We start from the raw sequence: 16,871 nt of genomic DNA, 5'->3' as shown, positions 1-16,871 counted from the left end.
GCCACAACTACTGAAGCCCGTACACCTAGAGCCCATGCTCCACAACAAGAGAAGCCACCGCAACAAGAGAAGCCACTGCAACGAGAAGACCACGCACCACAACAAAGAGTAGTCCCCGCTCGCCGCAACTAGAGAAAGCCCCGTGCACAGCAACGAAGACCCAACGCAGCCAAAAATAAGTAAATTAATTTGTTTAAAAACTAATAAGAAAATAACAAATCAATATTACTTACAAATATGGATACAAAAATTGCAAATAACATTTAAGAAAATTGATTCCAGAAGTATATTAAAATATGTAATAACCAGGAATGCAAGAACAGCCCAACAGTAGGAAATACATTAGAGTAATTCACTAAATTAAAATATTAAATGATAGGCCACATAATCATCTCAATGCATGGTGAAAAGACAGTTGGTAAAATTCAATACCCATTCCTGATAAAAACCTCTTAGTAAGGTTGAAATGGTCGGTGCTTTCCTTAACTCGATAAAGGGTATCTACCAGAAACCAATGGCAACCATTATTCTAATGGTAAAACACAGAAAGTCTTCTTATTAAAGTCAGACACAAGTCAAAGAGTCTCATCATTATTGCTACTATTTCAGTTTGTTTGGGTGATCTTAGACAATAAAAGTTCAGAAAAAATATCTCAAATTTATAGATACTCTGTGGTAGGATTCAGCAAACTTTTGTTATAAAGAGCCAGCTAGTAAATATTTTAGGTTTTGCAAGTCATATGGCCTCTGTCACAACTACTCAAGTCTGCTGTTGTAGGGAAAAAGTTGTTGTAGATGACAGTAAACAAGCAAGCATGACTAGTATCAATACAACTTCATTTACAAAAGCACTGCAGTGGATATAGGACACAGGCAACAGGGAAAAGACAACATTAGCATAAGTAGGTGATATGATTGCTTACATAGAAAATTCAAGAGAATTAGGTGCAAGCAGCCTTAATAAGATGGCTGATGCGAGGTAAATATATACAAAACAATAAGATTTCTATATATCCAGCAATAAATATTAGAAAGTGATGTGGCAAAAGGATCAAATTTACAATAGCAACAAAAGGTATGAAAAATATAGAAATAAATAAAAGGAATTTGTCAATCCTATATAGAGAAAGCCATACAGCATAAGAGACGACGAACAAATGGAGAGAAATACCAGGTTACCAGAAGGGAACGTTCAATGTGGTAAAGACGTCATTTCTTCCTAAAGAATACAAAATTTTGGGAATTCCAATTAAACCTCCAAATGGATTTAAAATCGAAACAAAATAAAAGCTGACAAGCTGATTCTAAACTTCATCTGAGAAAAAAGGTTATTCTTAAATTGTAACAAAAAATGTATTTTAAAGAAAAAAATTCTTGGTACTTCAGGATTTACACAAATAAACCAGTGTAAAAGAACAAAGACTGCAGAATTCAAATTTAATATATGAAAAAGTTGGCAGTTAATAATCAGCAGAAAATAATATATTATTTAATAAATGGTATAGAAACAATTGGCTACCCGTTTGCAAAAAATAAAGTCAGATCCCTACCCATCACCATAAACAAAATAAATTCAAGTTGGATTAAGAATCTAAGTGTAACAGTAAAACTATAAGTCATAGAAGAGAAAAGTTTTTCTTTCCTTCTTTCCTCCTTTCCTTGCTTCTTTATAATTTTGTGACAGATACTACTGACTGGCCCTTTGAACATCCTCTCCAGGTGCCTTGCAGCATGTGTTTCCATTATACTGAAGCTGGAAATCTGAAAATAACACTTCCATGCTCCCTTGCAGCTAGGGTTCTACCTATACTCCAGTCAAGCAGACACAGTGATGGGAGGCCTGCTAGATGGCACTGAGCAACGTGAAGTGAAAGTGACAGATGATGCAACAGAATCTCCTGGGGGTAGTTGTTCTGTCCCTATCACCTTAGGTGGAGCAGTGGGTCTTGGCTACAGTGAGGTTTTGCCAGAACAGTCCTGAAGGTAGAGTTGGGCATTTCTCCTGGCTGTGTTATTCTTGACTGTTAACATCAAACTACCTTCCTGACCCTCCCAGTTTTGTACGCAGCCGTATACCTTGTAATAAACTCTTTTCTGTCTAATCTAGAATGAATTCCATTTCCTGATCATTACAAGTAGTGAAGTATTTTCCAAGCATGACCTGAAGTCCAGGAGCTTTAAAGAAGCTCTTTCTTTATATTCATTCATTCATTCATCAACAGATGTCTATTAAATATCTAGATATCATGGAAATGTTCGTTGTCTTTGGTTTGTTAATTCAGCCTCTGGGAATTTAATTCAAGGAAATCTTATAAACTTTGAAAGAACTCTTTATGCCTGGAGATGAAAGGGCAGCATTATTGGAAATTAAAAACAACAAACAATATTTGTTGGATATTTATCCGACAAATATGAGAAGAGTTAATTACTGTAATGCACTCAGTGGGTTTCTGTTGTTGTTACCATGAAAAACGGCTATGAAGACTATAACAACATCTTTAAGTAAAATAAATAGGATACAAAATAATTTATATTCTAAAATTACAATAATATAAGAAAGCCAAGAACACAGGGAAAAAAATACCACAAGATAATAAATCAACATGTGAAAAAGCACTTGTATCAGGAGGCTGGTCTATTTTTCTCTATTTTGCACATTTTCTATAATGTATTAATTTCATAACTTAAAATAGAGTTAAGAATCACAATTGGTTTTAAGTCCATAGAAGTGGACTTAAAGGGTATATTAGCAAAACCAGAGGTTAATATGTAATTTTTTAATTGATATATAATTGGCGTATAACATTGTGTGAGTTTAAGGTGTACAATGTGTTGGTTTGATACACTTATATATTGCAAATGAGTTCCACTATAATCATATTAGATAATACTTCTATCATGTCATGTAATCATCATTTCCCTTTTGTAGTGAGAACAAATAAGATCTAGTCTGTTAGCAACTTTGAAGTTTATAATGCAGTATTGTTGACTATATCTCTATGCTATAATTAGATCTGAAGGACTTATTTATCTATGAGTTGTTAAACAACATCTCCCCAATTCCCCCACCCCCAGGTAACCACCATTCTACACTGTTTTTTATGAGTTTGGCTTTTTTAGATTCCACATATGAGTGAGACCATACAGTATTTGTCTTTAGCTGTCTGACTTATCTCACTTAGTATAATGCTCTTAAAGTTTATCTATGTTGTCACAAACGGCAGAAATTCCTTCTTTCTCATGGCTGAATAACATTCCATTCTCTCTCTCCCCTTTCTCTTTCTCTCTCTATAAATATATATAATTATATACATAATATATATATCAGTTAATAATATATATTATATAAATTACGTATATAATTATATATATATACATATCCATCATATTTATCCATTCATCCACTGATGGGCACTTACGTAGTTTCCATATCTTGACTATTGTTAATACTGCTGCAATGAACATGGGAGTGCAGATAACTCTTTGGTATCCTATTTCCATTTCCTTTGGATATATACCCAGAAGTAGAATTCCTGGATTATATGGTAGTTCTACCTTTAATTTTTTGAGGAACTTCCAAACCGTTTTCCACAGTGGCTGCATCAATTTACATTCCCGCCAACAGTGAACTAGGGTTCCCTTTTCTCCACATCTTTGCCAAGATTTTTTATCTCTTGTCTTCTTGACAGCTGTTCCAATAGGTGTGAGGTGATATCTCACTGTGGTTTTGATTTGTATTTTCCTGATGATTAGTGATGTTGAGCATCTTTTCATGTATCAGATAGCCTTCAGTACGTCTTCTGTGGAAAAATGCCGGTTCAGACCCTCTGCCCATTTTTTAACAGGATTGCTGGTTTTTTGTTATTGAGTTGCATGGGTTCTTCATATATTTTTGGATATTAACCCCTTATCCAATATATGGTTTGCAAATATTTTCTCCCATTCCATAGGTTGCCTTTTTATTAAATTCCATTTTGAATGTTGCTCACAAAAAGGAGAAAAGGGATTCTTCTCCATCCCACCCAATTGTGACTTTCTTCTCCTAAACATTGCTGGGATCAATTCAAGGAGGATGATTTCAGGTGGAAAGTGCACTGCAACAGTTCCTTGTCTTTCTTGCCTAGATTCTAAAAATTCTTAGTGAAAAGAATTTAAACTAAGTGAAAAGAATTTAGTTTAAATTCTTTAATTTAGCTTAAATTAAAACTAAAATGTATCCTTCATGTGTTGTTTCTGATAGACAAATTTTATGATGACCTTTTTTTTAAAGGGTATTTTATCTGTTTATTTTTGTAACTAAGCTTAGTAACTTTCCAGGGAGTGTTTTTCTTGTCATTAATTAATTATTTTCTTTATTTCTCTGAAGGCAACAACTAGACTTAAGAATTTAGCATTATTTGCCTTGATTCAGAACTGAGTCATCATTAAACTTTCCAGCCAAGAATATATTCTTTTATTGATACAAATGATTTCAAGGACTAAATCAACGTTTCACAGAAAATAATACTCAAGAGTTGACTTACAAAATTATGACCTTAGAAATTGTAACAAATTTCTTCTCTATATTTGATTGATTAATGGGAAAAAAAGATACAGAGGCTTTGAGTAAAAAGTAGGGTTAGCTTATAAGACATTTACTGAAAACTAGTCATATGCTAGAAAATCTAAATTCCCCAAAGGAGAAATTGTACAGGCTATATTTTCTGACCAAAATGTAATAAAAATAGAAGTTAATAACACAAGATTTAAATACACTTAAAAACCCTGAAGAAAAATGTATTTTCCTAACAACTTAGGGATCAGAGAAGAAAATCTGAAAAGGACAATCTCAAACTATCTAGAAAACAACCATAGTAAAATCTACACACACATACACAATTTAACCAGAGTCAAATTCAAAGGAAATCCTGGAGAAAAAAATAATAATAAAAGACTTCCACAATGACAATAGTTAAAGCAGAACAGTAATGGTGTAGGAATAAAATAGATATTACTGTCATATAACAACACAGAAATATATTTAAGAACATCAGAGAATTTGGCGCTTCATAATCTTACCAGAATCTAAACTATCAAATGAAATATATATGAATAAATTTTTGGCAGGCATATTATAGAGTCTTTGTTTTGTACCTACTTTACCCCTAATAGCTTATTTCAGATCAATGCAACTGCCTGATGATGCCCTGGTATAAAAGACAGATGATAAATTAAGATACAACTTAGGTTCGTTTTGATATGGACACTGAGAGAAAACGGGATACCGTGTTTGGTTAACTTCTTTGGTAGGTGTTTGTGGACCTTTCCAGACAAGGTCTCAGTAAAACTTCCAAGAATCCATCCGTTAGCTTCCTGCACTTTCCACCCCATTCACTTTCCTATTGTCCAAGGGGGCTATCTTGACAAAGGTATCAGACACTCAAAATATCCATATTTCATAAATATGAATAAAGATGCAGCTTTACTTTCTGAAGCAAAGGTGGCAACAAATTTGCCCTTATATTTTCTTATATGGAATTTTATAATTTTAGCTCTAACATTTTGCTTTGTGATCCATTTTGAGTTAGTTTTTGTGTATAGCATGTGAGTCTTTATTTTTTAATAGATGTTATTGAGAGCAGAGGTTTTATTTAATACCTAAAGGACCAAACAAACAACAAAGCTCTTTCTCTTTCTGTGATGTGATAACTTTTACAATTCTCTGCACATTCAATCAAAACATACTCATGGAGTCATTTTTGCAAATGTATGTACCAATGAACCAAACACTATATGCTAAAAGAATAAAAAGAAAAAGAACAGCAGCAGTAAGTACTATACTACTATAATCCAGGACCAACCCAAATGGATTTAGGGTAAATTTATGATTGCTCCTTCAAAGAACTGGATTCCAGCAAAACTAATTTAAATCACATCCATCCATAGAAAGATCACTGATTAACCGGGCATGAAAATTAATTCTTGACTTAAAACACACAGACACCAACAAAACAAACAACGCCCCCCCCCCCCAATCTCAAAAACCCCAAACAGCTGAATCGGCAGACACGGAGGGAATTCAACTTCTAGAACTGCACGTATTTTATATGTATTTCACATAACAGTTTCCACGTAACTTGACAAAGTTAAGCTGAAAATCCCCAAACACTTTTAAAAAATGATGACATATTCACAGTACTTAACTCATGGCTTGCATTTATATTTCAATCAGCTAAGCAAGATATTGTTTTTCTCAGCATCTTTCATTTATTTGCCTCTTGGCGAAGAATCTGAACCCCTCCACCATTTGCCTTATCCTCCCAGCAGTTCTGCCGCAGAGACAACCAGTCAAAAATGCAATTATTGGGCTTCCCTGGTGGCGCAGTGGTTTAGAATCTGCCTGCCAATGCAGGGGACACTGGTTCCAGCCCTGGTCCGGGAAGGTCCCACATGCCGCGGAGCAACTAAGCCCGTGCATCACAACTACTGAGCCTGCGCACTTAGAGCCCGTGCTCCGCAACAAGAGAAGCCACCGCAATGAGAAGGCCACGCACCACAACGAAGAGTAGCCCCCACTCACCGCAACTAGAGAAAGCCTGCGCACAGCAACGAAGACCCAACGCAGCCAAAAATAAATAAATAAAGCTTTTTAAAAAAATGCAATTATTCTCTCATTGCTTCATAATGTAGTGTCAAATTGTGGCGGGGGGGTCATTCAAGGTCCCTCCTGTCAATATTCACCAGGGGCAACGGCCCCCCGAGGCCTTTTTCAGGAGTGATCAGGGTCTGTCCTGCAGCCCAGAGGAAGGTTAGCAGTCTCCAGGGCCAGGTCAGCCGGCTTTCCCAAGGGTACAAACACCAAATGTGGAAAGTCCATGTCAATCAAAGGCAGGCAGGAGGTGGAGGAGTGGGTGGCAGGGAGGCCAGTGCGTCTAGTCAAGGAGCAGAGGCTTGATGACCAAACCAGGGCCCTCACTGTCCCAGTGGTCACGGAGGGAATTCAACTTCTAGAACTGCACGTATTTTATATGTATTTCACATAACAGTTTCCACGTAACTTGACAAAGTTAAGCTGAAAATCCCCAAACACTTTTAAAAAATGATGACATATTCACAGTACTTAACTCATGGCTTGCATTTATATTTCAATCAGCTAAGCAAGATATTGTTTTTCTCAGCATCTTTCATTTATTTGCCTCTTGGCGAAGAATCTGAACCCCTCCACCATTTGCCTTATCCTCCCAGCAGTTCTGCCGCAGAGACAACCAGTCAAAAATGCAATTATTGGGCTTCCCTGGTGGCGCAGTGGTTTAGAATCTGCCTGCCAATGCAGGGGACACTGGTTCCAGCCCTGGTCCGGGAAGGTCCCACATGCCGCGGAGCAACTAAGCCCGTGCATCACAACTACTGAGCCTGCGCACTTAGAGCCCGTGCTCCGCAACAAGAGAAGCCACCGCAATGAGAAGGCCACGCACCACAACGAAGAGTAGCCCCCACTCACCGCAACTAGAGAAAGCCTGCGCACAGCAACGAAGACCCAACGCAGCCAAAAATAAATAAATAAAGCTTTTTAAAAAAATGCAATTATTCTCTCATTGCTTCATAATGTAGTGTCAAATTGTGGCGGGGGGGTCATTCAAGGTCCCTCCTGTCAATATTCACCAGGGGCAACGGCCCCCCGAGGCCTTTTTCAGGAGTGATCAGGGTCTGTCCTGCAGCCCAGAGGAAGGTTAGCAGTCTCCAGGGCCAGGTCAGCCGGCTTTCCCAAGGGTACAAACACCAAATGTGGAAAGTCCATGTCAATCAAAGGCAGGCAGGAGGTGGAGGAGTGGGTGGCAGGGAGGCCAGTGCGTCTAGTCAAGGAGCAGAGGCTTGATGACCAAACCAGGGCCCTCACTGTCCCAGTGGGCACAGGTCATCCTGGCACCTCCCCAGCTTGCTGGAAGAGTTTTTCAGGGCACACATCTCCTGGGATGAGTTTATCCATGATGCACGCCACATACCTCTCCAAATCCATCAGCATCTTTCTCTCACTAAACCTTTGCTTACAGTGAAAGTAGGTGATCTCTCCTCCCCTGTGCACATCGTCTGTAATACCTCTGCACCCCATTTTCTCCACTCACATTAGTCCTACCCACCACCCAAGGCCAGCTCAAGGCTCCCTCCTGCATCCTGGTGATCTACCCTCCTCTAAATCCTGTGGCAGCAGAGTTAGGATCACTAATTTGACAGTTCACAAGGTGCCTTATGGCTTATCTGTCTCTTTATGTGCATTTAAAAAATCTTGTCAACTATGCTGAAGGGGCAAAATTTACACCTCAACTCTCCTAGTAGCCGGCACAGCGCCACGGTTGGCGTTGGGGTGGCCAAAAACGTCTTACGGAAAAATCCAGACGAACTTTTTGGCCAATCCAATACTCAGAACTCAATGTAAGCTCATATTAATATGTATTAGCACCTACTTTAAAATAAGAATAGTAGGAATTATAAATATGGGAAAATTACTACAGATCAGGTACCTACAGGGCCTGATTTAATTCTCAAAGCAATCTTATGAGGTAGTGACATTATTCTAATTTTATAGGTTATAAAACTCAGAGAAATAATAATTTCCTGCCTGGAGAAATAATAATTTGTGCAAGCTCATGTGAGCGGAGGACTGGACCGTGCCTAGGTCTAACTCAAAACTCATGTTCAGGGCTTCCCTGGTGGCGCAGTGGTTGAGAGTCCGCCTGCCGATGCAGGGGACGCGGGTTCGTGCCCCCGTCCGGGAAGATCCCACATGCCGCGGAGCTGCTGGGCCCGTGAGCCATGGCCGCTGAGCCTGCGCGTCCGGAGCCTGCGCTCCGCAACGGGAGAGGCCACAGTGGTGCAAGGCCTGCGTACCGAAAAAAAAAAACAAAAAAAACTCATGTTCACAGTCAAGCCACGTGGCCTTCTGAAGACACAGGCTGATTAAGAGGTAGAATTTGGCAGCTACTCTGCTAACGCTGCTGTTACAATATCTATACGTCCAGTTCGAATACAACTGACTTCGTGTCTGTCTTTCACACCACACTGAGGTTAGGCAGGGAATCTTGTATTTTCATCCAAGCATGTGACACACACCACTCACTAAATACACTCAGCTGCCGGGTGATCTTGAACAAGCAATTTAACCTCTCTGTTGGTTTAGTTCCCTCATTTGTAAAATAGCAATGAAAACAGTCCCTACGTCGTAGGGATGAGATGACGCCTATAAAGGGCATAGCATAGCATCTGATGCATATAAAGTGATATTAGTGATACTAATATAGCTATTATTATTATCACCATTATCATAATCATTTTTGTTACTATATCTCCCTCTAAAACCACCAGTGGAAATAAATGTCAGCCCCTTATTCACATACCACATACATGTTCCCAAGTCCCAAGTACTAACTGATGGTTACTTCTGCCTGTTGCATTTCTGTGTACCTGGACTGCCATTTTTCCATAGGCCAGGGACATTTTTCAAAGACTAAGCTACTGGGAAGGACATCTGTAAGTAGTGTTTCTAGGACAGGGGTTTCTTTTCTTTGGCCATGCCATGTGACATTTGGGATCTTAGTTCCCCAACCAGGGATCGAACCCGTGCCCCCTGCAGTGGAAGCGCAGAGTCTTAACCACTGGACAGCCAGGGAAGTCCCTAGGACAGAGCTTCTTAACCATTCTGAACAAGACAGGAACTGTATCAGAATCTCCCTGAGACTTTTTCAAACTGTACCCATGACACCTCCAACTCCACAATCCAAATCTTATCATTACCTCCTGCCCTGAAAGGGAGGTGTACTTCTGGAGTTGAGGGCCACCACAAAGAGAGCTGCTGTTGATGAGGGTACGTTACGCCCGTGAGCTAGCAGGTGGAAGCTAAAGAGAAAAAAAAAAAAAGAGTTGACAACCACTGTTGCCTAGGGCAACAGATCACATTTTGCCGGATGTGGGTTTAGGGCATCCTGCTCTACCTTTTACTTCCACTCTTTTTCAGCCCGTTACTTTTAGGAAGAATCCAAAAAATAAGGGCAGTGTGGGTGGGGGGGCAGCAGAGGGAAGCGAAAGAATAAAAAGAAAAGTAAGCAATGGCAATTTGATGCTGTTTGTTTTTGTTGCTAGAGGGCTCACAAAGCATTCTGGGTATAGGTTTAATTATGCATTAGAATCTGGTTCCAGGGACAGACCCCACAGTAAGAGAAAATGCTTTTCCTGTCTTTTTTCCTTTAGCTTACTTCATAGTACACCTAATATCCTCCATGCAGCTGAAGGGTTAACACGGAGTTAGGATACAGTGTTTATGCAATTACCTAGAGCTGTACTGTCCAATTCAGTAGCCACTAGCCACAGGTGGCCATTGAGCCCTTGAATTGTGGCTAGTCCGAAATGAGATGTACCGTAAGTGTAAAATATGCTGGCTTTGGAAAACTTAGTGTGAAAAAAGAAAGAGTAAAAGAGTTCATCCACCATTTTAATATGACTTTAATGCAATTTAGTATAATTAATATTAATTCATTAAATAGTCATTTTGGATAAATATATTAAATAAAATAGATTACTAAAATTAACATCCCTTGTTTCTCTTTTACTGTTCCTAGTGTGGTTTCCTGAAAATGTAAAGTTATCTATGTGGGGACTTCCCAGGTGGTCCAATGGTTAAGACTCCATGCTTCCACTGCAGGGGGCGTGCATTTGATCCCTGGTTGGGGAACTAAGATTCTGCAGGCCGTGCAGCACGGCCAAAAAATAAGTAAAATTAAAAAAAAATAAAGTTATCAACGTGGCTTGCATTATGTTTGTACCGGACAGGGTAGGTCTAAAGTAGAACAGTTCAGTTATTACAAGTGCCTAAACGTTTGACTCAAAGATGGTAGGTTGTGGTGACTGTACCATATGAATGTAATCTGAATATTACTCACTAAGAGTTAAATCAGAATCTCCCCATTTCCTTTCCCACTGTACTGTATGCTCCAGCCCTGTCGAACAATTTCATACATGTGGTGCCTGGAGGAAACTCCACTGGGCCTCCTGGAAATAACTTTAGCCTTGAAAGTGCCTCTTGGTCACCCCTCTACAATGTCTTCTCTAGAATCACTCCCGTCACCATCTTATGCACATCACACCCTGGAATGTGTTTATTTGCAGGCCTGTGTCTCCCACTGGACCAGAAGCTTCTTGAGGTTCAGCACCACATCTTATTCTGTTTTACACCTTCTACTCTGGCATGTGGTTGGCCCTCAACAGGTATGTGATGAAACTGAAAAAAAGTTCCAACGACAGCTCGTTGAGCAGCGCGTCATTCAACTCAAGTGTTTGTGTAAGCACAGAAGCCCCCTCTGTGAGTCTCGAGGATGCTTCTCTGCTCTGAGGGTCAGTGCAGTGAGCTCCCTGGGCGTTTCAGCTTTTCTCTTCTACACTGGTCTTAAGAGATCTGCTCACAGCAGCACGCTGCATTTACCCACATTCCAGGCCAAAGCCACTTCACCTCTGTTTGCCGCATGCAATGGGGGAAATTTAATGCACCGCGTTAGTCAACAAACAGTCTTGAACTGCTAAGAAATAGTCTTGATTTGCTAAGTTATATCATTTACGGAATTTAACTAGAAGGAAATCATTCCCCTTAAAAAAACAAAACAAATAAACAAATGCTACATCCCAAACCTCATCAGTTCATTGACCCAGCTGTGAGTTTTATGTCAGCAGCAGAGATGAAAAAGTTCATTAATACTATAAACACAGCAGCCTGAGACAAATTCATTTAATGTCACTGAATTGAGATCATTCTGTAAATCACCTGAAAAAGATTTTGTGGTATTTTTTCTGCCACATAACTAATTTGTTCGTTCTTTTCTTTTTGAGATGAAATCCTAATACTGCACTTAATTGAAAACTGGACTTTTGCCTGTGGGAAAAAAACAGTCTATTTCATGGACTATGGTGTAGACAATGATAGAAGTAGCATTCTACTAAGCGCCACTATTTCATAATGACACTGCCCTGACACCTATTATAACCAAAACAAATAAAATGTCAGTTACCTCCATCTCAGTAGCTACTTCCTAAAATTCACTTTCAGCTTTCCAAATGTCATAACAGCGTCATCTATCATTCTTCAAGAGCTACTAGTGACCCTTTAGACCTGCTCTAACGCTCGCGTCCATTTGAATCCAGCTGTGCAACAAGGAAGCTTCCTTCTCTTCCGAATCTGGTCTTAGATTTTGAAAATATAAATATCTTAGCCTCAGGGCACGAAAAGCTCCTTTGTGGAAAAGGCCATTGTCTTCCCTCCCTCAGAATCCTGCTGTTAAACTCACAATCATAGAAACCTGGTATTGCATAATGCATGTAACTGGTTATGAATTTATGTATAAATACGGGGCTTTTTAGTATTCATCTCTCCCTCTCCCATTTATTAGAAAGAATATTCACTGTCTTGAGTCTCAGGGGCATGAAATATTACTGATTAGCTGACTATACTCTTATTTTATTTATTTGATAAAGATTGCTGCTCAGGGCTTCCCTGGTGGCGCAGTGGTTAAGAATCCGCCTGCCAATGCAGGGGACATGGGTTCAAGCCCTGGTCCGGGAAGATCCCACATGCCGTGGAGCAACTAAGCCCGTGCACCACAACTACGGAGCCTGCGCTCTAGAGCCCGTGAGCCGCAACTACTGAGCCCGTGCGCCGCAACTACTAAAGCCTGTGAGTCTCGAGCCCGTGCTCTGGAACAAGAGAAGCCACTGCAGTGAGAAGCCCACGCACCACAATGAAGAGTAGCCCCCGCCTGCCACAACTAGAGAAAGCCTGTGCGCAGCAGCGAAGATCCAACGCAGCCAAGAATAAAATAAATAAATTAAAAAAAAAAAAAGATTGCTGGTCAATCCTTTCAGCAAGTTTGTTTGTTTGTTTTAGCTTTTGGCCACACCCCACGGCATGTGGGATCTTAGTTCCTGACCAGGGATCCCCCTGACCAGGGATCAAACCCGCACCCTCTGCACTGGAAGGCACAGTCTTAAGTACTGGACTGCCGGGGAAGTCCCACTTTCAGCACGTTTTGAAAGAAGAGTTAAAGCATTGGGATCCCAAAGATTTGGTTTTATGTCCCATTTCTTAAACTGTAATCTCAGGTAAAATTCTTAAAACTCTCTAAATTGTCATTTCTAATTTGTACAATGAGAATTAATAACTGTATCTTTCCAAGTAGTTACTTAGGCTGAATGACTGTAGTCTTTTATATAATAAGCACATAGTTATTACCAGTTGACACTTCATATCCACGTCCAAAACTCAACTTCTGATGGTCTCCCCTCTAACCTCTCCGTGTTGGTTGACGATATTCCATCCTTCCTATTGTTTGGGTCAAAAACGTTGGAGTCATCTTTGGTTCCTCTTTCTCTCACACCCCATATCCACTTTGCCAGGAAACCCTATTGGCTCTACCTTTAAAATATATGTCGATTCCCAAAGCTTCCTAATAGGCTCCTTACTCTGTCCAGCTTTTTCTCAAGCAATCAGAGTGAGCCTTTCACATGTAAGTCAGATCACATTACTCCTCTTCTCAGAATCATGTAATGGCCCCTCAATTTAACTCAGTGTAAAAGCCCACGTTTTCACGATGGCTTACAAGACCCTTCACCCCCACTCTTACCTCTCCAACTACATCTCCTATTACTCTCTCCCTGCTCACTTACCTCTAGGCCACATGGGCGTCTTGTTCCTCAAACACACCAGGCTGACCCCTGCCTTACAGCCTTGGCACTGGCCGCTCCCTCTGCCCGGAACACTGTTCCCTCAGATAGTTAACTCCTTCAAACCTCTGCTCAGATCTTACCTTCTCAATGAGGCCAAGCCTGACCACCTTATTTAATACTGCAATTTTACTACGTTCAACTTTGTCCTTTTTAATAGGACTTTTCACTCACTAATACCTATATTATTTACTTATTTATTATGCTTACTGATGGTTGTCTACATCTGCCCATTGGAATAGAAACTCCACAAATGCAGAGACCTTTGCCTCTTCTGTTCACCAAGAACGGTGCTTGGTAAATATTTTTTTTTTGAATGACTGAATTGTATTTAAAGCAGAAATCTAAGTAATATGGAAATTAGCAGTTCCTAAGTTACATATGCTTTATTACACTTAAAAGTTATAGTTATCCCCTGATGAATCGTGGTCACTTCATTAATGACTAAGATACCACTCCTTCCACGGTACTTACTCTTAACCATTTGTAATCCACTATGTTTTAATGTTATTTAAATTAAGCTGTCTTTACTTAATAGGACACTCTGTTTATGACCATGCTTCAAGTCAGTGGAGATTCTAATTTGTCTCCCAAGTGCCGATATACTCTAATTCCCAGTTTGACATTTCTGCAAATGCATGTACGTGCTTTCTAAATGCTTTTTAAAAACTCAGCACATTCAGCATAATGATTACCTCTATCAAGAAAAAAGGGTAATTCTATTGGGAGGAAGTCAGAAGACGTATTGATAATATCTTACTTCTTAAGCTGGGTGATAGGTATCCAGATGTTGGCTTTACGATTAGTTGCTGTAATTTACGTATATATCTTACATCTTCTCTTATATGTATGAAATAATTAATAAAATCTAGTACTTCTTGTTCTCCTACCACTCTTTATTTTCCCTCCAGTTTGATATGATAGTTATCTATGGATGTAAATCTTCCAGCCAGTTTGTGAGGTAAATCACAACTGCTGTGTGATTTAGCATTTATCCCCTCCCCCAGCCCACAGTCATCTCACTGATGAGTCTGTGATATGAGATCAAATCAGAAGGATCCCCAGCAGAAATAGACAAAAAGCTACTCACTACTTCATTGATTTAATCAACGTAGCCAGCTATCAAGAGGGACTGGAATATAATGAAGATAAAAATGAAATCACGATTGCTGCTAAAGCAGATTATTTTTTCAAAAGACATATATAAAGATAATAACTTCACAAGTGATTATAGCTTGTCTTCCCACTATTAACAAGGCACGTTCTTTGCTTGCCTACCTTCATTTCATCTTCCCTGACCCCAGGGTGGTGTAGGAATCTGATGGGTGCTCCCACAGCACACGATCTTGGTCACATGTGGAACTGTAACTGCCCATTTATATCTCCCCTATTAAACCAGAACTTCACTGAGAAAAGGCCTCATTGTTTTTTCACCGTTTAAGCCCTTGTCCTTGGTACAGCACTTCAAGTGCTGGTGTCATACTGGCTCAGTTCAAAGGTCAGCTCTGCTTCTCACTCCCTTAGGTAAGCTTCTTAACCTCTCTGTGCTATCATTTCCTCAACCATAAAAGCTGATAATAGTATAAGCCCAGGATGTGAGGCTTAATGAAACAACACGTCTAAATTAGTTACACAGGGTCTGGTACAAAATATAAGCTGAATAAATATAATTATTATTTACTACTACCATTTGGTGATAAAGAGGAAACTGAATTGACAGAGACGAAAGACAATAGCTCTTATAATATGATTCTTAGTGATTCAAGTGCATAGATGATGTTCAGGAAATGTCTGGAAATGGAGTCATGAATTCAGGCTCTAGAGTATGTGCTGAGAAGGCGTGGTGCCTTGGAGTGGTGCTACATTTCTGCCTGCACAAGCCTAAGGGTTGGTAGCCTAAGGGTGTGGCCCGTGCCTAAGGGTTGGGCCAGCTGGGTCTCAGGGTCTTATGACATATCGATGGTACAATCCAGAAGTGGAACTCATATACCTGCACGTTTAGTAAATGTTATTTGAGTCCCAACTATGGTGCCAGGAACTTGGCTAGGTGATGGCGATGCGGTGCAACAGTAAATATCTTGGTGTGACAGACTATGAAACACAAACTTAATTTATTATAAGAGTCTGCCCTCACAGAAAGGTATTGGGTATAAAAATAACTAAAATAAAACTGAAGAGGATTCGAAGTAAGTGAAAATAGTCATGCTTTTTGAAAGTGGGATGGTTTGAAGAAATTCAAAGTGGCCTATCAAATGCAGACACTCATGGTAATGCATTCTATAGGTAGTTCATTCTAACAGTAATATGAAAATATCTAGAACTCTTAATTTGTTATTGAAAAAAGGCAAAAAAATAGTGGGTGATTGGTATACATTCTCAGGACATGAAAATACAAAAGATTTAATGGACACTACATAACCCAGTAAGTATTGCGTTTAAGATTTAAAGTAACTAAGTCATAAAGTAATCCATATTACAAAGTTATATTTCTTGAGAAGTAACACATGAAGAATTTTGAAATCTAATATGGATCTGCCCAAGCTTGGGCATTTCAACTCCCCACTGAAGTTTTTCAAAAGAATGGAAATTTGCCGTCTTACATATAGGCCAAAAATTGACTGTTTTTAGAGGAACTTCTAAAGAACAAAGGCCTCGAAATATTTCAGAATCTAACAACATCTGTTATCATTATTTTCTCCATTCTTTCTTGTTAGTGATCAGCAATTCTAACTCTGTCAGCATTCCAGATAGGACAAATTCAAAGAATTATGGCAATTCCTCAATTGCTATTTTCATGACAGACATTTGGTAGGCCAGTAATCGTTATGGGTAAGTTACCTCAGGTCCAGAGAGATCAAAGCAACTTAATCAACGTCACTCTTTTCTAGTTAAAGGCAGATATGGAACAGAACCCAAGTCTTCCAAATACCCAGAAAAGACACAGATATTAGTAATAATGTGAAAATTACTAAATACTAATAGTCTGAAGATGATATTAAATTTCTTAGACCTTTCACAACACATTGAGCAGACAGGAAATACCACCCGGAAGACATTACAGAAGTTTCGTAGTAGATCCTCTGTTAATTTTGCTAGCCAGCGTTACTGCAAGACTGCCCATGTGCCGTCCCAGT

At 39.4% G+C, this 16,871-nt stretch overlaps 1 protein-coding gene across 1 annotated transcript in view; it reads right to left on the bottom strand.

The window, feature by feature from the left end:
• The window catches only part of APBB1IP (amyloid beta precursor protein binding family B member 1 interacting protein), a 97,844-nt gene extending 84,549 nt beyond the window's left edge, over positions 1 to 13,295 (bottom strand). The window contains exon 1 of the mRNA XM_024742284.1: positions 13,247 to 13,295. Coding sequence (XP_024598052.1) covers positions 13,247 to 13,261 — 15 coding nt within the window. The 5' untranslated portion in view covers positions 13,262 to 13,295. The remainder of the gene's footprint in view (positions 1 to 13,246) is intronic.
• Between the last annotated feature and the right edge of the window lie 3,576 nt (positions 13,296 to 16,871).

Source organism: Neophocaena asiaeorientalis, unplaced genomic scaffold (assembly GCF_003031525.2).
Source record: "Neophocaena asiaeorientalis asiaeorientalis breed wild unplaced genomic scaffold, Neophocaena_asiaeorientalis_V1.1 scaffold781, whole genome shotgun sequence".
Lineage (NCBI taxonomy): Eukaryota > Metazoa > Chordata > Mammalia > Artiodactyla > Phocoenidae > Neophocaena > Neophocaena asiaeorientalis.
This window is presented reverse-complemented; position numbering and strand designations above follow the sequence as displayed.